General features: G+C 48.8%; 1 protein-coding gene and 1 long non-coding RNA gene across 10 annotated transcripts in view; one reads left to right on the plus strand and one right to left on the minus strand.

The window, feature by feature from the left end:
* Positions 1-17,467, plus strand: part of CUNH12orf75 (chromosome unknown C12orf75 homolog) — a 30,097-nt gene extending 12,630 nt beyond the window's left edge. For 5 of the 9 annotated variants that reach the window (XR_015443584.1, XR_002394955.2, XR_002394960.2 and 2 more), the window contains 4 exons: positions 12,105-12,140; positions 13,022-13,101; positions 13,967-14,004; positions 16,585-17,467. Coding sequence is in view for 2 of the 9 variants with exons in the window: in XM_004845069.4 (XP_004845126.2) it covers positions 12,105-12,140; positions 13,022-13,101; positions 13,967-13,971 (121 nt within the window). In the remaining 7 variants the exon portion in view is untranslated. Of the gene's footprint in view, positions 1-3,028; positions 3,180-12,104; positions 12,141-13,021; positions 13,102-13,966; positions 14,005-16,584 lie in introns of all 9 variants that reach the window. The other 4 variants (XR_002394956.2, XR_002394961.2, XR_002394962.2 and 1 more) reach the window with 3 other exon arrangements.
* On the minus strand, positions 14,188-16,701 carry LOC106009412 (uncharacterized). The gene is made up of 2 exons (XR_001183493.2): positions 16,538-16,701; positions 14,188-14,854 (listed from the first exon to the last, which is right to left on the minus strand). It is a non-coding gene; the product is annotated as an uncharacterized LOC106009412 (long non-coding RNA).
* Positions 17,468-21,389: the final 3,922 nt, after the last annotated feature.

Raw genomic sequence — 21,389 nt, forward strand, 5'->3', positions numbered from 1 at the left:
AAAAAGTCAGTATGTAATAATAACAAATAAAATGGTATTTCTGTACATGAGAGTGATCAAAATATACAGTGAATATTAAAATTTTTAAAAATTATTATAGTAAGAGACATTACCATTAGACTCCCTCAGAATCCTCCCCCTCACTTCTAACACACTTACATCAAGTCCAGTTACTGGCCTGGCACCCAAGGCCCTTCACGTCTCCCCGTCCCAGGGAGCTGGCAGGTGGCTGTGCCCAGCAGACCCCCCACTCTGCTCCGTGCCCTCTCCGTGCCCAGCTCTCCACCCTCCCCTCTCTGAGGAACTTGCTCAGCCAGAGCCAGGTCAGCAATGAATTCTGATCATTTGCATGATTAGCACTTGTCACACTATGTCCTGATCCTCAATAGGCAGTGATGTACGGAAACAAACAGAGTGATCGGAAAAGATGAATGTTTAAAAGTTTTAAATGTATTACAGTGAAAGAAACATCCCTACGAGTCCCTTTCAGAATACTCCACTCACTTCCAACACACTCATCCCATGTTGGTGCCACTTTCTGCAGCAGCTCTGGAGCCCTCTTTCCTGAGGGTCTTTAATTGTGCTGTCGTGGCTGCCTCGATGTTCAGAACAGACTCAGAATGTTTCCCTTTCTGGTCCTTTTGACTTTGAGGCAGAACCAGAAGCCGCACGGTGCCAGATCTGGTGAATACAGTGCATGAGGACACAGCGTCACTTTTTTAGGAGCTGCCTTTGCACTGGATGACAGTGGGAGGCGGCAGTCACAGTATTTCGATCACACCTCATACAGAAAGGCACTGGGGAAAGAGGACTCCCAGGGCTGCTGCAGAAAGTGACAAGAATCATCGTGGGATGAGTGTGTTGGAAGTGAGTGGAGTATTTTGAAGGGGACTCGTAGGGATGTTTCTTTCACTGTAATACATTTAAAACTTTTAAACATTCATCTTTTCCGATCACTCTGTTTGTTTCCGTACATCACTGCCTATTGAGGACCAGGACATAGTGTGACAAGTGCTAATCATGCAAATGATCAGAATTCATTGCTGACCTGGCTCTGGCTGAGCAAGTTCCTCAGAGAGGGGAGGGTGGAGACCTGGGCATGGAGAGGGCACGGAGCAGAGTGGGGGGTCTGCTGGGCACAGCCACCTGCCAGCTCCCCAGGACGGGGAGCCGTGAAGGGCCTTGGGTGCCAGGCCAGTAACTGGACTTGATGTGCATGCTTTCGGGAGCCACTAGGGATTTCCAGGGGGGGACGTCAGTGGCTGCGCCTGTGGGGCTAGGTGTGGTGGGGAGGGTGGGAGCACAGAGGTGAGCAGGGTGGGACAGGGAGGTGTCCCCAGGTGGATGAGATGTGTGACTGACTGGCTGGCTGATGGGAGCAGCGCGGAGGGGGCCTTCTTGTGAGCCTGGGAAGGCAGGAAGGGAGGCGATCCAGAGAGCACAGGTGAGCTGGGCAGGACAGGAGCCACGGCCCATGGTGAGGGCCCCGTGGGCCACCTGGGGAGCCGCGGAGTTAGTGGAAGTGAGTGAGGAAATGCGGTCACACACAGCGCCCGGTACGATGTTGCCAGTGAGGGGCGGGAGCGGTGTTAGCTTAGAGAGGAAGCGCGTCTGAAAAATACGCATTTCTGGTGCAGAAGAAATATCAAGAAAGTGCAGAAAGTACAAAAAGGTATGTTTTTTTTAAAAGAAAGAAATCAGCTGTCACCCTCCCGGCAGAGACAACCGCTGTTCACGTTTTGTTCTTTTCTTCGCTTTATTATTTCTGCCTGAGTCCTTGCATGGATGATTTTGCACGTCAAAGTCTGTTTTGCTTTTTCTGTTTATTGTTGTAAGTGGAGGAGACTGGCGTGTAGGAAGCAGGGAGGAATACAGCTGGGGCAGTTTAGGGAGGGGCTGCCTGTGATGAGAAATCGACAGGAGCAGATCCAGCGGGTTTAGGGTTCAGATTGGAGGGGAGGGGCTTAGAGACGTGGAGCCCTGGTGAGGATCCCAGAGTCCAGTCTACGCAAGGCGGATCTGGTCGCAGCGAGCTCTTCCTTCCCCCTCTCCCTGTCTCTGTAAATCTCAGTACAGCAACGGAAAACAGAACAGAAGTAAATCCAAAGCGATGACATCTGGCTGCTTTGCAATCTTGCAAAAATCAACTGTGCCTTCATTTCATTCCATTTCATTCCAGTGAATTCTCCTTGCTATTTGGCACTGATAGGTTGGGTTGGGATATTTTTGGTTGAAAATGGCAGAAGCCCAGCTTAAACTGCTTTAAACAAACAAACAAAAAGGAATTTATTGCCGCGTGTTGTGGAAAAGCTCTAGGGGTTTGTCTCTGGTCACAGCTGGACCTGGCTGGCCAAGTGACAGGAAAAACTCTCTTGGTCTCCGCTGTCCTGTGTTTGGCTTCATGCTTAGGTGGCTGTCCCCAAGCGGGGATGGCTGGCCAGCTTGTATCTTATCAGCCCAGTGGTTCCTCTGGAACAGTAGCTTCTCGTCCTCGCAGTTCCTCTAGAAGTCGAAGGGCCAGGCTCTCAGTGCCAGGTGGGCCTGGGGTTGGGGCAGGTGTTTTCTGGGAATCAAGTCCTGGGCCAGTGGGATGAAGGATTCTGATTGGCCAGCCCCAGGTCATGTGCCTTGTGCTGGAGCCAATCCAAGTCCTTAGCCCTCTCTTCCCTATTGGGCAAAGCAGGGGAAACTGGTGGTTCCCCTAGAAAAATTGGGGTGCTGCCGCCAGAAAAGGGAGACAATTGTCACTGGGCAGCCAGAAACAAAGCTTGTTCTCTGTGTCCTGCATTTGTCATTGTTAAAACACTTCTCGGGGTTTAAGCAGTATTTGTAAGAATATTAAGACTACGTTTCAGATAAAAAGGTCTTTGATAAGTTGACTCAAATTTAATGTTTGCTGTTGAAAATAAAAGAAACATCACAGCCTCTTGATTTAAACAAGATCATTCAAGCATTGCCTCCACTTAAAGCTTATAAAGTAACATTTCATTAAGATTCCTTTCTTGACAAAGCTGTTTTGTTGTTGCAGAAGGAGCAACTCTAGAGAAAAATGGCTCAGAGTGAACCAACATAACACACACCGACAATCTGTCTTTTTAAAACTTGAAATCAGGAATCTGTCATTTCTGTTCCCGTGGAGTCCTTTGTGAATTTCCCACACCTACACCTCATGCACCCGAGTAAGTCCCTGAGCCCCTCGGAGTCAGGAACCTGCGCCTGCCTCTCCTGCCCAGTGCAGTGCAGGCCGCCGAGTTTTGGATAAGGAGTGGACCCTGATCTCAGCCGCTCCCCCGTTTACCGGCCAGGTGACACTGGGTCCTGATGGACAGCACCCCGCAGGACCCTCGTCTCCACTCTTCCGACGCTAGCTGGCCCTTACCAAGGGCCGTGCTGTGCGCTGGGTTTTGGGATTTCTGTGCGTTACCTCATCCGTCCCCATGACAGTCTGATGGAGAGAAAGGCGGTGTTCGTGTTACTGACCAGGCTTTGGGGCCCAGAGAGGCTCACAGATACAGCACCTGGGGTGTCCGGGGTAACGCCTGGCATCGTGCTGTGGCCTTGCTAGACAAAGAGGACACAGCGGCCGAGGGCCTGGCTGTGGCTGATGCCGAACCATCCCCCTGGTAGCCACGGGTAGCTCAGGAGAAGGGGCTTCTCAGAACCTTGGGAAGGAAGCTGTCCCCCAGGGGTGGCATTTTCCAGCATGACATGTCAGAGGTGGGGTGTTCAGGACAGCGCAGTGGGGCCGTTACCAGAGTGGCACGGGAACATTTAAAACCCAAAGTACAAATAAAAGTATAGATAAATTAAAGACAAAGTATATAGAAGATACAGGAGATGGGTCTTTTGCAAATGGGAAGGGGACTGAGAGACAGGGGAGCGGGGAACGGGGGAAGGGGGAAGGGGATGTGGAAAGAATGAGCATGTGCTGTGCACCTGTGCCAGCGCCCCACGATGACTGTAATCGTTACGAACTACAAACATCCACTAAGAAAAATTTAAAAATTAAAAAAGTATGATGGATATGCTAACTACCCTGATTTGATGATATGCATTATATACACGTCCTGAAGGGTCACACCGTGTCCTGTGAGTGCGTATCAGTTATTATGTATTAGTTTAAAAAATAAATTAAAAATGTAAGGTCTTCTGTAAAAGTAAAAAAAATGGTTGTTAGAACGAACGGAGGAAGTCAGCAAAACGACGTAAGGGGGAGAGGCTGGCCAGGTGGTTTCCGTGGATTTTAAAATTGGCCAAGGCAATGATGGTTAGAAGGGAAAAACGGGGGCCGGCGCAGCGGTGTTAGTGCTTCGATGTTTTGCCGACAGAGTCGCGAGGGCGGGTCGGCCTCTGTGCGCGTGCGTGTGCGTGCGCATGCGTCCCTGTTGGGAGTCACCGGCTCGCGCTGGCTCCTGTTCCTGAGGTTTTAGGAAAAGTGGTGCCGTTGGGGAAAGTCGAGGTTTCTCGAGGGAGCTGGAGAGAGACCCTGCCCTGCGACCTGCGAGGACCGAGTAAGGACGGTGTCTGGGCCAGGCAGGGTGGAGAGCGCGGTCCCCACCTCCTCCGACCACGAGAAGCGGGAGAGGAAGCATCCCTGGACGAGCCTGACCCTCTCGTTTCCCGGAAGTGTGTTCCTGAGGAAAGAAGGGACTCATCCAAGGAGGGCGCTGGGGAGAACACCGTTGGGAGGCCTTGCAATTGTGAACGAGGGAAACTGGCGAAGCGTGGGCCGGGCGTGAACTCAGAAGTCGTGCGCGATTGTTAGGCACAGCCGCCCTCCGAAGCAGGAGGTACCGTAAAAACCGTATACAGAAGAGGAAACTCGGTGTTTTCATCTGGAGATGCAGAGCGAGAGGGAAGCAGGTACTGTCCGTTCATAGCCTGTTGTAGAAGATCGTCAAAGTGATAACAGAAGTCCATCCCTGGCGCTCCGAGCGTGGGCCCCGAGGCTCCCCTGCAAATCTGCACAGCCGATAAACCAAAGTAAGCTCACCGTCGTGAGTGGCACCGCAGATATGGAAAAAGCAAAGGCCACAGGCTGTGGTTCTGCTTCCTGGGTCAGCTCTAGTAAGACCAGCTTTCTATTTAGAACGTCTTTCTTGGTGGATGAGTCAAGAACACATCCGTCCTTGCCGCATAACTGTGGTGTGGGAGTCAGGGAAACGAGAGCGTCCCCAACTTTCAGGCAAATTTGGCCAAGACGGGTTAGAAAATGCTAGCTGGGGTGGCCGGCTGCTGTCTGCTCGGTCATTTGTATTCGCCCTTGGACATGGCCAGGTTCCATTTTTTTCTTAACCTTTAAAACCTTTAGGTCACTTGGGAGAGCTGTTTTAAACAACCCAGAAGCCAAGCAAATATAACGATGAAAAACTTTTGATTACCATGTATGATAGGGGAAGAAAAAGGTTATTTATATTACATATATGAACATTGAATAAGATTTCTTTTAGTGAAAACAGTATTTATTTATTGTTTGTTGTTTGGTTTTTTGAAACAGAGTCTCACTATAGTTCAAGCTGACCTTGAACCCACTGTGTAGCTGAGGCTGGCCTTGAACTCCTGGCGCTCTTCCTGCCTCAGCCTCCTGAGTGTTGGGATTACAGGTGTGCACCACCACACTCCACTCAGTTGATGGTTTACACATGATTCACTCTTGCAGGGTAAAGTATTACTTAGTGCCATCTACTTTACATGCCAGGAAGAGAAAATGGAAAGAAAAAGAAAAACATACAGCTGACCAAGGCCAGCCACTGGGACTATAGAGATGACAGTGGGACAGTGTGGGGCCCCTGCCAGTTCCACCCTGGCCTCCTTGCTGTGAACTTGCTAAACCCAGCGCGGTGCTCCTGGTACCCTTCTCAGATCCCATATCCATATTGATCCAGAGTCTCTGGGAAATTAAGTGCCTTTCTGCTTCACAGCAGGCTCACACACGCTTCCTAAGTGAACCAGAAAGGTTGATTTCTCCCTCAGCACAGATGCGTGCAGAGGGAAGGCGGGGACCCCACAGTGGGGTGCCCTGGCGCCGTCCAAGGTTGCTCCTTGGGGAAGGTGGGCTTTCTTCTGCCCATCATTTTTTTAGCAGCATATTTTGTGCATGACTAAAGCCAGATACAGTGGACCCTTGACTTACGATCTCAATTTGTTCGCGAGGGCTGGTTGTAACTCAGGTTGGTCAGTGAAGGCTCGGGCTCCCCTATGCAGCCTTCAGAGTCTCCTGTACACAGGCAGATCTCAGTGTCCTTAGGGAGACACTGGCCCAGGATCTCTCAACCCCACACAGGAAAGGATGCTGTCATGTTCCTTCCAGAACTCTTTAAGGGTTAAATCTGTATCTGAGACCATCTGGAAGCACAAGTGGCCAGCATTCAGGTCGTAACTCAAGACTTTGGTCATAAAACTAAAATTCTAGTCGGAACCCAAGTGGTTTGGATGTCAGGCCAGTTGTAACTGGAGGATCCACTGTATCTACGTGGAATGCCCAAACCTTTCAGTCACTTTATACTATGGTCTTCATTTTATCAGTAACTATTGTTTTCACAGCCAGTGAGTTCAAGGCCAGCCTGGACTACATAGTGAGATCCCATCTCAAAAATCCCCCCCCAAAAAACCTGAACCCCCAACCCAAAATAATAGCAAAAAACTACCAGCTGAGAGGTGTCTTTCCAACTATCGCAGATGTTGAAAGTGAGGGAGTTTGAGTTATTGTGCTCCATTTACCTTCGATGTCTCTGCTGTGATGAGAAGTCTGAGTCAGGTCTGGAAGCACAGAACGTTCCTGTGAGCTTGCTGCGGTACTCACAGGGTGGCTTTGAGCTTGGCATGTTCTTTCTCCTTGGACACCTGCTCTTTGATAAAAGAAGCTAAATCTTTGCTACACAAAAAGAGACCTAATTTCCATTAAATATCCAATGTATTTTCCAAACTTGTTTCAGAATGGTTAATATCTGTTCCACAGTTCTAGGAAATGTTCTTGTGGTTTAAAAGGTGTTTTTCATGAGATGGTATGGGAAGTTATGATTTAAAAATATTTGACTCTTAAAGTTTTTTCAAGTATTACATTGTGTTCCACACATTTTTTGAATGATGAGCAGTTCACCAGTGAGCTTTCAGCCGTGAGCACATTTGTCGGGCAGCGTGTTCCAGAGCACAGGACGGAGGAGCCGCTCGGAGTCCTGGGCTGTGTGCCTGGGCACCCCTCGGACTGCAGGAGTCAGTCTTCCTGCTGGGCTTGGTCCCATCTGCAGCCGCGAATGGAGGGTGTTTCTACACAAATCCGCGCTCCGGGTTCCTGTCCCTCCCTCAGATCTTTTGCTTCTCTGGGTTAAGGTCTCTCTCCCTTCATTGCCTCTGCCGCATTCTAAACTGACAATAGACGCCTTGCATTTGTATCTTTAGCCAGGAGCTAACATTAGACTGCATTCCTCTCAGGCCTTCCAGGCCCCTGAGAGCATCCCGATGGGGGCGGGGAAGCTGGCCTGCTTCCAAGCCTTTCCTTTCCTCGCTTTGCCCCTTGCTGAGCTGCAGAAGATGGAAACCAAGGTGGGCTCTGGCCCTTTCCGACCTGTGGTCCTGAGAGAGCATTGAGACCAGGTGGCACGGGGCTGGGGTGTGGCTCGGCAGCAGAGCGCTGCTCCGCACGTGAGGCCCCAAGTTTGGCCCGGCTCCAAGGAGGAGATCGCCGTGGTGCAGGCCTGGTGTCGGCCGCTTTGCCTGCAGTTCTGCCTCGGGCGTCTGCGGCCTGGCAGCTCTGGTTAGAGCAGAGACAGCTGCTGTGGCCCCTTCTGTTTCCCTGTCCTCTCCCAGAAGCGCTCCATTGGCCTCAGTTAGACCCATTAGAAGTCTTGCCCACTGCACCAGCCAGAAACTTTCCCTTTCCCGGGAGGGATTTCAAGAGACGCCAGGCAGGTGGCAGGTGCATCAGGTGCCTTGGTGCAGTGGTCCCTCACAGGAGTCACCCTGCTCTGGGCCTCCCCTTCCCGGCATCTGCTCTGCTGCCCTCTGGATCTGTGGCTGGAAGCCAGACCCACGCGGGCCCTGTGTGCGGGGTGGCCAGGGCTGTTGTGCAGCAGGCCTGGAGCCAGGTGTGGCCCAGGCAAGGACAGCACAGTCGGCTCTGGGAGCCGGGGCGTCTGCTGCCACCCAGCCCAGGGTCTTGTCACGGACGCTCCTGGGAAGGGCTGTGAGGGGCCAGAGAGACCCTGACCAGGACGGGTCGTCAGCCGCTGCGATCAGCAGACCTTGGAGTTCAAGATCAGCGCATTGGAGCGATTCTAGCAGTGTCACGTGGCTGGTGAGATGGGGGCGTGAGCTTGCACCAGAGCCAGGGGGCCAGGCTTCCCGGCACCAGGACAGGAAGGACCCTGAAAGCCGAAGCCTGCAGCCCGTCACCACCGCAGAGCGAGCTTGCCCTGAGTCGGTGCTGAGGACACAAGAACGTGCCCGCCAGTTGCACTCCCTGAGCAGCCCCGAGTGGCCTCCTCTGAGGGTTGGTGGTGGTGGGGACACTGCATCCCGGGGGGGGTGCCCTTTCTCTCACTGGCCACAACCCCTGGGGACAGAGGCCGCAGCCGGAGCTCAGTGCACACTTGTTCCTGCACAGAAGGAGAGGCTGCTGAGCCACGAGTCCTGGGCCAGCCCCCGCTCGCACCTGGCAGCCCTCTGATGCTAGCTCTCTGTCCTTCTCTGGATCAGTTTCCATTCGGTTCCATTTTTTCCATCTTTTATTAGTGCGGTTTGCAGTACATCATGATCACATCCTTGTGGGGAGTTGGTACACATACAGAACACATTTAATTCTTTTTACATCCCCTTCCCCTTTCCTACCTGCCCCTGTTCAATTTTTTATTATGGTAAATACATAACATACAATAACATACAATTTCTGTACATTTCTAAAGGAGGCAGACTCGGTCAGTGGGGCAGGAACGTAACTTGGGTCATCACAGTGAAAGGCATGGCCCCGATCTTGGGTACCATGTGCTGGGTTCTCTCTCCCTCGCAGGCTGCAGCCCCTGGCTCCAGGATAGCAAGGTTGGAGAGGACCCGCAGAGCCCCATCCTGGGCATCGGGCAGAGGAGGTGGAGGGAGCTTAGCTTTTCCTTGCTAATGCTGGGTGACTGGTTTGTGGCACTCAGCACCTCGCTGCTGTGCCTGTGTTCTGTTCTCTTGGTATAAACTGTGTTCTCAAGGCCCCTCCTCGATTAGGTTAGACTGAGGGGTGCTCTTGTTCCTGGTCCCTTCCTCCATTTCCTGTCTCACCCTGAGCGTCTCTGCCTGCCGGAGTTGGGGTCCTGGCTCCCGGCCTGTGTCCCCTCCCCTTGCTGAGGTGGGAGGTTTGTCCTCTCCTTTCCCCTGGGATGAGGTCACTGTGAGCTGCCTAGAGGTCTGGGACCAATTAACTCCCCACGTGCGACACCACCCTCTGTGGAGCGTCCTGGCTTCTTGCTGGGCCCTCCGCTGGGACATGGCCTCGTTTCCGCTCTGCCTTCCCAGCCTGGCTAACTCAGTCTGTGGGTCTTCTCTCCTGGGGAAGATGTGGGCAGCGAAGTCTCCTCATTCTGAGTCCTGGTGGAAGCCAGTGCTGCCCCCCAGCCCCTGGGACCCCTGTTCTCCCCCTCAGCAGCTGGGGACCGCGAGGCTCTGCCTTCTGCTGTCCCCTCTGCTCTTGTCACTGGTTTGGGGGACAGGCTTTGCAGTCCCAGCTGGGAGCCACACAGCGGTTGCTGCCTTCCCCCTGGAGCTGAGGAGGCCATAAAGGAAACCTGTGACCCGAGTTCAGCAAGCCCCTGAGAGGCCCATGGCGGGGCCGGTGCCTGAGCGTGTTCTGTCCCCAGCACGGTGCTCCCAGCCTGACCCCATGGATCCTCAGCGCCGAAGACAGACTGCAGAGTCAGGGGAAATGCACTTCTCTATCGCACACAGCGTGGGCCCACAGTTTAGGAGGCAGGCTTTGGGGTCCCACAGCTTGGGTCTGAATTCTAGCTTTATTAGTTCAGTAACCTTGATCACGCTATCACCCTATCCAGGCCTCCACTTTTCATCTTTAAAATAAGGCCGGTACCTGTCCTACAGGATTAAAAGCAGCGACGGCTTTAGCAAAGTGCTGCTCAAAGCTTTTGCAGGGGGATCTTGCTGACCCCCTCTGGAGTCGTCTCTGCCATCTGCATCTCTTCCCCCGAAAAGCTGAGTGGTGGCCCAGGATGTGGATGGTAGCTTTGGTGTCGCATGGGTGGGGTTTGAATGTCAGCTCTGCTGCTGGGCCTCGCTTGTTTGTTAATTCCAGGACTCCTCGTGCCCATTTCCTTGGTCTGAGCTCTCTGATCTGCTGCGTGCAATGGCAGACACCGTTGCTGAGGTCCTGGTCTCCAGTTTCAGATGAAGAATAACAGTTTGTGGAAGGAGCAGAGGGAGGGACAGCCTCCCCCATGGGCGTACATCCAAAGGGAGATTCTGTAACTTATCTGAAGGGATAGAAGGATGGACATCTTAGAAGGCATTATAAACGACATTTTTAGAGACACTGTACTATACCTGAAGCTTAATTCTGTTATCCATTAAATAGGACAGCTACACTATCATTGCTTGCCAGCTAAGGGTGAAAGGTTGTTGATTAATTTTATACCAGGTGACACACATTGGGTTTCATAGGCTATTGAATAATGAATAGAATAGGGTTAAAATAAATTATTATTTTCTTGTATTTGGGAAAGTTAAAATATATTTTTCAGTAGAATTAGACAAAATGGGAAAGAATTAAAATAAACAAATACATAGATGGGTGTGAAAAGAATTAGCTGTGGAAGAATACATGAGACATTGTATGTGTCCAAGTCTACCAGTTAAACTTAGCTTGGAAAACTACTTCATCACAGCCTTAGTTACTCAGGACCAAAGAAAACACTCCTAATCATGAACAAGTTTGTCACTGTCGTTTTCCCATTATCTGTAGTAAAGGTCTATAAATCCATTTTCATTAAAAGCAGAAAGCAGCACCTTGTCGTGCCCATCAATAAGCCTGACACCAGTCGGATGCAGTATGACTTAGACACTTTTGAGTTAACAGTTTCACTTCAACAAGAGGTACATGAAGTTGATCATCATCTGGCAAATACAGGTTCTGTGCTCAGGGTGGGTGAATTGGATCCCAAGGTGGAGTGTGCACCGGCTGGGTCGTGCTGTGTTGATGGCCAGTGGCACCAGGTGACCCCCAGGTCTGTGCCCCCTTCTCTGTGGGCGTGGCGCTTGCTAGGTGTTGCAGCCTTAGACTCACTGGACAGCTGCATGTGCGGCGCTCCCAGCTTTTAACTGGAAACCACAGCCGTTTGGAATCAAAAGGTCTAATGTGCCCTGTCCACTTTCCGCTCGATGGAAGCCCTTAAAATTGCACGTTGAGCTCAGCTCTGAACCTCTGAACCTTGGTTTGTTTGTTTTTACTTTCAGAAAAGTAACACGCATGCTAATTAGGGCTCTGAGAAACATTTTCCAGTCCTCTTAGAAATTGCCAAGGAATTTCCACATGCAGGGGAAGAGGCTGTGGGGTTTTAAATCAGGGAATCCTTCCAGAGCATGCTTGGAGACATATCCCCTTCTTTGTGATAAGATGTGTATTAAATAGCTCATGGTTTTAGACAAAAGGAAATCAAATTGACATTACTGTTTATGCACTTAAGAAATCTTTCTCTACCCATAGTTGTGTCACTAAACTGGTACAAAAGACCCCAAATCCCAGCGTGTGAGGACTCTGAGGAGCCTTAGGGTCATCTGGTTGACCCCCGTACTTTACACATGAGGCATATGCAGCCTGCTGCCCACAGCCGGGTATCCATGGAGCACCTGGCACAGCCCAGGATAACCCCAGCTTCCTGGTGCCTGACGTATGTGCCCTTTCGAGTCTCGGCTGCCCTCAGCTTTTCCTTTGGTTCAGCAGTGGGTCTTTTTGGGCATTTTCTGGATTGGCACATTTTGGTGAGCTGGAACACTCGAAGTAGAAACACTCGAAATAGACAGCTTTGTCCCACTGATCCCTCTTTTTTCTCATAACCAAAAGGAGGGCTCTGTCCTTGTCACCAAGTGGCTCATCACAAATGTTTTTGATCTTTTAGGACAGAAGACTCTATAACGGAAGATGACAAGAGGAGGTATGTTTGGTATCGCCCCAGGGTTACTTGGAGTAACGGGCTGTACCTTTGGATTTCCCACTGTAGCACATTGCCAATAATGCAGGCTCCACAGGGAGGACTTTCAGCCCAGAGAACACAGTGGGAGGCCGAGGTCTAGAACTCGCCGGGACCCACAACCTGTGCTTCCCTCAGCTGAGCGTGGGCTCTGTCCTGGGCGTGGTGCTGTGCTGACCTCTGTGTTCTGAGGCTCTGGGGTCGCTGTTCTTCCAAGGAATGGGCCCTCTTCTCCCAGCCCCTCTGGGCTCCTCCTCCCCAGTCAGCTGCACGCCCATGACCCTAGCTCTCTCATTTCATCTCCTCTGTCTCCCTACAAGAGAAATGTTTGTATATATCCGCAACACCTAATGGCACGGTGACCACTCGGGATTCTTGATAAATGTTACTGATTTCCCATGACCAATTACTCTACCCATATTTATCACTGTACTAACTTACAATGTCCCAACTTCTTTGCTTCTTTCTCATTGCAAGCAAAATATCTAAAAAAGCCTATGAATCCAGTACAGCTCTCTTTTTTTCTAGTTTTTTTTAATTCATATCCCCTAAGCCGGGCATGGTGGCGCACTCCTGTCATCCCAGCCCTCGGGAGGCTGAGGCAGGAGGATCACAGTGAGTTCAAGGCCAGGCTGGGCTACACAGTGCGTTCTCCAGTCTGAACTATATAGTGAGACCCTGTCTCAACAAAACAAAACAAAACTACATGTCCAGGGATGAAAGTTTTCTGAGTTCAACTTTGAAAGATCATGTGTTGTGTTAATATTTATTGTTTATTACTTGTTTGAAATGCTCCATACCTGTCTCTCTCCATGCCATTTAAATTGGTCTGATTTGTCTCATAGAAACTATGGAGGAGTGTATGTTGGCCTACCCGCTGAAGCTGTTGACATGGTGTCCAGTCAAACAAAGACTGTACGAAAAAGTAAGAAAGATTATGGGATGTTTATTCTCTCCAGATACTTATATGTTTTATGAAAAATATGAAATTTAAATATCCACTTGCCTGACTCAACGACATTGTTGCAGTAAGCCAGGATAAATATTCTGTGGTACACATTTCTTGAAATTGCCACTCATGTCTTAAGAGTAATTCCAGAGCAAATTTAGCTTTTATTTGTAGTCATGCTCCATGGAGATTTTTAATTTTTTTCTTAAAAAGCTAGCCTTTAAGTTCATGGAGGTTTTGTAGCACACAAAGGTAAATTTCTGTAATGTCTTTTTTGTTTTTTGAGACAGAGTCTTACTATATAGTCCAGGCTGCCCTTGAACTCACAGCGATCCTCCTGTCTTAGCTTCCCAAGTGCTGGAATTATAAGTGTGCACCACCACACCTGACATTTCTATAATGTCTTATAAAGATGACTGATAAGCAAGCTGGTGATTAAAGGAACAGTAACTGCCTCCTGTAGAATGAATGAGGTGGGGTTCCCTTTCCTGAGTTTTAAGTTAGTAACTCTGGGTGAATAAAGAGTTTCTGAATAGAGGCCTGACTAAACCATGTAGGCGGGTCTTGCTTACATGCATTTTAAAGTGAGGCTCATGGTAAGACCATGAATCTGCTAAGCACTCTACCGATTTACTATGGGACGTGTGGTTTTAATGTGTACTTTGCACACAGGCTGCAGTATGCTATTTTAACACAATACAGTTACTTGTTCCTCATTCCTATTACCTTATGGCCTAGACTAGCAAGTGCATATATGTTAGTACTATTTGTAGTTTTGTGGGAAATTAGAATATGTTCTTTACAGTCTGAACATTTAACTTTTCTTTAATTTCTCTTGAAGATTAGAGGAAACTAGCACCATGACCCAATAAACAAGAGGTATTGTATATCTTTCTAAATAATTTTATATATTTAGCCTTGATGATGAATAAACTGCAGATATTATTGCTATATATTTTTAAGAAATCTTTTTTAGGGCTGGGGATTTAGCTCAGTGGTTTCGCCACCTGCTGCACAAGCACAAGGACCCGAGTTCGATCCCTGGTACAAAACAAAACAACAAAAAAAGAAATCTTTTTTATTACCATTAGGCTTGCATTATTTTTCATCAGTCCACATTTGTGGTACATGATGATCATGTTCATCGCAGGCAGCTGGTGCAAGTCTGTAACACACCTTCACTCTTTTTGTCCCCTGATAGAGGCACGGGTCTCGTCCCATGGATTCGAGTAGGGTTTTACTATAAAGAGGTTAATGTTCAGGTCAACTGTCTTTGCAGCCACTTCTTTTTCATTTTGTTTCCAATCCAATTTAATTTGTTTAATAAGAGCAAGCTGTGTGTCTGCTGCAAACACCGTTATAGGAGTGTCTCGCTTTTCTTGCAAAAAGGCCAAGGGCTTGAGCCGCGGCACTGGGGAGAGGTGGTGGTGAAGCAGCACAGAGGCAGGGCCTTCCCAGAGCTCCCACGGAGCTGGGCAGTCGTCCCTGGGAAGATGCAGCCATGCAGGACCGGAGTCGCAGTGCGCTTGGACCTCAGCTGCATTTCAGTCCTGCCGACACCCAGCCTCTGCAAAACTCCGCTTTCCTGGACGTCTTGTTTCTTGGGGTGGCCTGCTTTGGAGGTCGGTGGCCTTGATTTGAATGAAGGCTCTTTCACCTACTGGCTGGGTGATTCCTCCCCTTTGTGGGCCCGGCTTTGTAATCCACACAGTGAATCCAGTGCTCAGGTCTAAGGGTTGTTTGGGTTGATAGGAAATAAATGTTAGCTTTGGCTTCATGGTCAGCATCACCATCATCACCACCACACCATCATCTTTTTTTTCTTTTTTGTAATCAGAACCCAGAACCAACAGGCCAGAAATGAGACTGTTTGCTGATGAAACAGTTTCTTACCCAGGCCCAGTGCTAGAGCTGGGGTTGGCTGGGTGGGGTTGCAGAGTAAGCTCACAGGTGGAGATGAGTGTGCGTTCCTGCTGGAGGAAGGGGACATGGAAGCCGAGACTCACCACAGTCCCTGAGTGGCCACTTCGCCCACAACTTTCTGCTGGAGGCCGCAGGTCAGCCCTGCTCTGCAGAACCACAGGGTGTGGCACTAACCCTGGGGAGCTGGCTGGAGGTTTTCTGTCTCTAGTATTTTAATAAAGCTCTCACCCTCCTTATAGATTTCTGAATGCAGTTTTCCCTATGCAGGAGGAATTTGATTATTTGCAATAGATGGAAAGGTAATCTAGTTGAAAACCAGCGTGCACTGCCACTTCCTGTCCTGGAGAACGGGCACATTTCTAAAAGCGTGGTGTGGGAAGTGGTACCATGGACAGGTATCAGGAGCCTGGAGGATCTGTGGCGATGCAGAGCCCAGGGAGACTTCTCTCAGCCTCTGCTGTCCACTTCTGAAGTCCCATGATAAGAGCTTGGCAATGTCGCTGGTGAGCCAGGCCCTGTGGCCTTAGGTAGCTTGCTGTGACTGCTCTTGGCTAGTGACATGTCATTTGATTGCCACTCCTCTCTCTTCTCAGTTTTCTTCTGTCCTTGACTGTTCCTAAATAATCAGTTTGCTCCCAGTCTCTCTTGCCACCTTTGAATCGCCTGAAAGGCCTTCTCAGTGGAGCAGCTGCCCATTTTCCTTCGTGGCTGTGTCCACTGAATCACTTACGGTGACGTGTCTATACTTATGGGTCTCTGGGCTGAGTTACTGGGCAGATACCCTGGTGAGATCACTATAGTTTGGAGAAGACTTTAAAAAAAATTTTCTGGTGGCACAGGGTATTGAACCAAGGGTCTTTGCCTTCTAGCCTTTTTAAAATTTAAAAAAAGAATTTGAGACAGAGTCTTACTAAGTTGCTATGTTGCCCAGCCTGGGCTCAAGCTTGTGATTCTCCTGTCTCAGCCTCTAAGAGTCCTAGAATTACAGGCGTGCAGCACCAGCCCTGGCTGGAAAAGAAGACTCTTTATGGAAAGGATTAGACTTTTTATTTTTTAATGTTTTTTACCAACCTGTAGAGTCTGTGAACTGAACTCTCCCACAGACCTAGGTTCAGATTTGATTTGGTGACTTGGGATGACTTCCCAGTCTAAACTACTGACATCATGATGCAGTGTGTCCCTACAGCAGAGGTGTCTCGAGTCCCAGAGTGGCTCCACCTACCCCCGGTCTTGACTGCGGGGAAGGGACTGGTGATGTGGGCGTGCGCGTGGCCAGCTCTGAGCACTGCGCGTCGAGCCGTTTTTAAATTGAGTTTATAAGTCTCTCTCCACCCGGCTTTATCTCTTTATATCAATACCAGCCGAGCTCAGCACCATGCTGGCCACATAATAAATCTTAAATAAATATTGGGCAGATGGTGAATATGTGCTTCACTTAAAATAGCGAATCGTGTAGGCTTGAGTTGATGCGTTTTTATTGAGGTTGTACCTTGTCACGATGCTGATGCCCTCCTCCCTTCTGATTTCCCTTCATAGTTTGCTCATCGAATCAGAAGGACTCTGGCTCCAGCGGCACTGTAACGCGCACAGACATTTCCGAGGCAGTTCAAACAGCTGTCCCCCCACCTGCGCCCCAGTCCTAAGGCCTCGGTGAGCCACGGCGCAGGTTCTTTGTGTTGTAACGGAAGGAAGTTTGCTGGCGATGCGCCGATTCTGACGGAATGTGTCGTCCCCCGGAAGGAGGAGCGACGTCCGGTCCGCTCTGTCGGGTCCGCTCCGCCCGGTCCGCTCCGCCCGCCCGCCCGCAGCCCGGCCTCGGCGCTCACGGCCATTCACCCGAGCTCATGGTGTTGTCTTTGGCCGGATACTCTTTTGATAGTTTTTATATAACAAAGTCCTTACTCTGTGTATAACCTAAGATAATAAGGACACTCTAAATGAATTACCTGCAGTAATATATCTGCCTTTTATCTTTCACCATTTCTACATTAATTTTTAGCTGTAAAATTGGTAGCTGGATTCTTACTCCCCCTCCCCCTTTTTTTTTACTGTTTGTTTTTCAAATTTTATTTAAATGTCAGAGAATTTCCACTATTAGGAATGATGTATCATGTTGCAATATTTACACGTAAACCTGTTAAATTTGCAGTTTGTGTGCTCTAAACACATGTTGATGAAATCCCTGTTTTGTTTGGCCAAAGGCTTATGTAGCTGCAAATATCCCATAGCTGGTGAGTCGTTCATTCTCCCTTGTGTAGTCCTGGTATCTCTTCATGTTAACTCTGTACTATTTTCAAGGTCTTAAGGTAGATGGGGTTCGTGGGATATCTGGAAAGTTCTCAGTTTGCTGATGACATGTATATCTGTTTACCATTGCAATGAAAATTACTCAGTTTACCAATATATTTCAACATTTAAACATTTTTATCCTCCTTTCCTGGATTTCTGAATTATTTTCTAAAAAACACTTTCATAGAAGTCATACATGGCACTGTGATCTATAGACACTATATCAATATATAAAGATAATCATAAATATCTTGCCAGGAGAAAGGCACTGCCTTATATATTTTGGTTGATATAATAACCACAAGAAGATCAAATTAGTGAAAGAAAGATAAAAATGACTAGGGAATTATGATACAGGTACCCCTACCTCATATCCACAAGTCCATAATGCCATTTAGGTGGAACACCAGCAGTTTATCTCAGAGATACCAAGTAGATTGAGTTTTTGGAAAACTTTCAATTTTGAATTTTAGGTTGATGGAAGCATGTAAGGATTGTATGGAGAGTTCCTATATGTCTGAAGCCAGCTTTCGCTAATATTAATCTTGCTAACCACAGCACATTTGTCAAAACTAAGCAATTAAACATAGACGCAATACTGTAAACTCAGCCTTTAGTTAACACTCCATTTGCCTGTCCATTAATGTCCTTCTTTAGGGGTCTGGAATTGAATCCAAGATGACATTGCAGTCTGTTAAGCTTTGTTCATTTGTCTCCTTCCTTGACATTTTCTTAGTCTTTTTTGCTTCCTTTTGACTTTAATGCTTTTGAAGTCTGCTGGTTGGATATTTTGAAGAATGTCCCTCCATTTGAATTTGTTTTCTTATGATTGGACTGGGGTTTTAGGTTTTGGGAAGAGAACCACAGAGATGAAATCCCCCCCCACACACACACATTACATACCTGTGATCCTATTGTGTCTCTTTACCAGCGACATTAACCTCAGTCACTTAGGTGACTTCTATCAGCTTTCTCCATTATGAAATTCGTAGTTTTCCTTTTCTAAAAACCCAGTTAAAAAGTTAAAACACATTCCTAAAACATCATCCAATTTCATTATAAATGAGGTGTCTTCCATATTATGGCAAGTCTTAACATTTACTTTCATCTAGATATCATTTATATTTAGACCTCTGTGGTTCCCACATGTTAATAATGCTTCCCACTCACATGTCTTCAGGCAGTTGATTATTCTCATTAAGCATTGCAAGACTCTTGAGTGAACAGCTTAGAGAATAAACTACTAACATAATGATCTTTCATTCAAAAGAAAAGAGAGATGGGTAAAGCCTCTGGAATTCCAGATTTAAACCTTTCCAGTATATTTCTTTGCAAGATTATTTAAAAAATATAACAGATACGAGTTTCAGAAAACTTCTGGTCAGTAAGACTGTCTTAAGAAACCTCGTAAGCCAATAGGCATTTAGATTGAATTACAAAGATTGCTAAAATTTAGTTGGGGAGAAATTGCTTGAAACTCTGGAATGTAGAAATCTGGTCCTGAGAAATCCAGCCAGGCCCTGGCCCTGGGGGTGTTCCTGAAGAACGCTGGCCTGACGAACTAAGCTTTCAAAAGCAATGAGACCAGGCTTGGGAGAGACGAGTGAAGACAGAAGATGCTAAGCACAATGAGGGCCTTTCTGGTTTGTGAGTTTTCACACCGTCCTGCACACACCCGATCTCGGCTGGGTTGCTGAGTTGAGAGGGTATACAAGCGCAGTCTTACAAATGGGAGCTGTGAGTGGCAGTATTGTACCCATGCCCATTCTGAAGAACTTCAGGAGTGAAAACATTCCGTGAGGAGCTCACTCCCGGGGAGAAGTTTAGTTTGTGTTTGTTCACTACTGCGCCTGAGAGGTCGAGCAGTGCAACACAAGGACACGCTTTCCCACAGTTGGTGCACCCGGAATTCCCTGCTCTGATTCTGTTCTTTCACTGGCCATCGCCGGTTGGGTTCGGGTGGGGACTGGGGGCTGGGGCACAGCTGGAAGACCCACTCTGCTCTTAGAAGTGTGGGGGAGCCTGCAGGAGTGTTAGTGTGGGAGCGCAGAGCAGGGACCTGAAGGTCGGAAGGGCGGGCGAGGAGCTCCCGAGGGCCAGCCATGGGCGGGAGCAGAAAGCAGCGTCCAGCAGCGTGCTAGTGAGCTTTGCTGTCACCAGCACAGCAAAACTGCCTGGCGGCCACTGCTTCAAAGCAGGGAGGTTGCTCGTGGCTCACAGTCTCAACTCCAGTGGCAGAGGGGCACAGTGGAGGAAAACTGCTGAGCGCTTGGCAGCGAGGAGACAGAAAGGCAGGCTGGGACAAGGACACACCCTTCCAGGCCACAGCCGGGGACCACCTCCAAATGGCACGTTCTGTTCCCGGACTCCTCCGCGGAGAATGAGTGCAGCGCCCCACGATCCCCCTGTCCCACACGTGAGGCTTGGGGGGCGGGACATCGTAGGTCTAAAGTGGACCACGCAGAGGACTGCAGGGGCAGAGGCCCAGAGCCCCGAGGGTCTTGGGGTGCCTAGCACCTGTGGGAGCTGAGCCGGGCTGGGGGAGGGGATGGTGGTAGGTGGGGGTGGGGGAAGTGAGCCCCAGGGGCTCCTGAGATCTGGGGAGCTGGGAGCGTTTCCCCATCAGGGCCGGGTCCCTTACCTCGGGCTGCTGCAGGTTTGCACTTACATTTTCCCAGCAGCTGTTTGGTGGGTCTGTCCTGGGAGGCGTGGCTCCGGGTGTTCTGGCTTCCTCGTTTCACCTGTAATACAAAACGTGGAGTTTTCAGGTGCGGAGAGACGTAGCGGGCAATGAACATCCCGCAACATCCCATCAGGGCAGCGCCACGCCCATCTCCGCACCGAGTGTAACCAGGGCTTAGGAACTAGGCCCTTGTGTGGCTTCACCCGTTTCTCCTGGTTATTTTTTTCTATAAAACCATTACAATGGAGTACTACTTTGCCATAAAGAAAGGTAAGCCTGAGTCATTTGCAGAAAAATGGGTGCAGCTCGAGATCATAATCTTAAGTGAAATAAATCAGACACACAAGCTTAAATATCGTATTGTTTCTCTTGTGTGAGAAACCCAAAGGGTAAATGAGGAGCAGAATGGGGGACAGATGTTGGGAAGTAGGAAGAACCTGTCCAAATGGGAAGGGGAACAAAGCAGGGTGGAGGGGACGGGAAAGAAGGGGAAAAGGATTAAAAAAGAAGAAGGAAAAAAATGGAAACAAAGCTTTTGTAAGTGACAAGGAGGAGGGTGGAAGGGAGAGGAGAAATTGGAAAAAGGAATTTAGATACCGTATGTACAGGTACAAATTCCTTATGATGAATGTGATCATTATGTATGACAAATATGTACTAATAAAAAGAATAAAGTTAAAAAAAACCCCAAACAACAAACCATTCCATTAAACGAAGACACTTCTTTCTCCATCAGTGGCGTCTATAACACAGACCTAAGTTAGCGCTGGAGTATACCAGCTGTGATCGAGAACTATGGTGGATGTTTCGATTTTTAAAAATTATTACAACAAAGACACATTGCCTTGCATCCCCCTCAAAATGCGCCCCCTGCTTTGAACACATTTATCCCGTCATTCTTGCCACTTTCTGCAGCAGCACCGGAAGCCCTATCTCACGAGTGTCTTCAGTTGCACTGTGGTGGCTGCCTCGATGTCCTGAATTGATTTGAAACGTTTCCCTTTCTTGGTCCTTTTGACTTTGGGGCAGACCCAGGAGTTGCACAGTGGCAGATCCAGTGAGTAAGGTGGATGAGGACACAGCGTCATGTTCTTATGAGCTGCCCTTCCGTTGGCCGGTGCTCAGCAGCAGCATTTGCAATATTTTATGACACCTCATAAAGACACTCAGGAAAGAGGACTCCAGAACTGCTTCGGAAAGTGGCAAGAAAGATGGTATAAGGGTGTTTGAAGCAAGGATGAGGACTTTGAGGGGATTCATGGTAATGTGTCTTCTAGTGTAATAAATTTTCCAAATGTAACTGTTCACTGTATACTTTGGCGTCCCTTGCATATTCTGCTCTTTGTCTCCATACTTGATGTACAGCACC

The sequence above is a fragment of the Heterocephalus glaber genome, unplaced genomic scaffold (assembly GCF_053883595.1).
Source record: "Heterocephalus glaber isolate CG9 unplaced genomic scaffold, H.glaber_assembly_v1.0 deba00001572, whole genome shotgun sequence".
In the NCBI taxonomy this organism is placed as follows: domain Eukaryota; kingdom Metazoa; phylum Chordata; class Mammalia; order Rodentia; family Bathyergidae; genus Heterocephalus; species Heterocephalus glaber.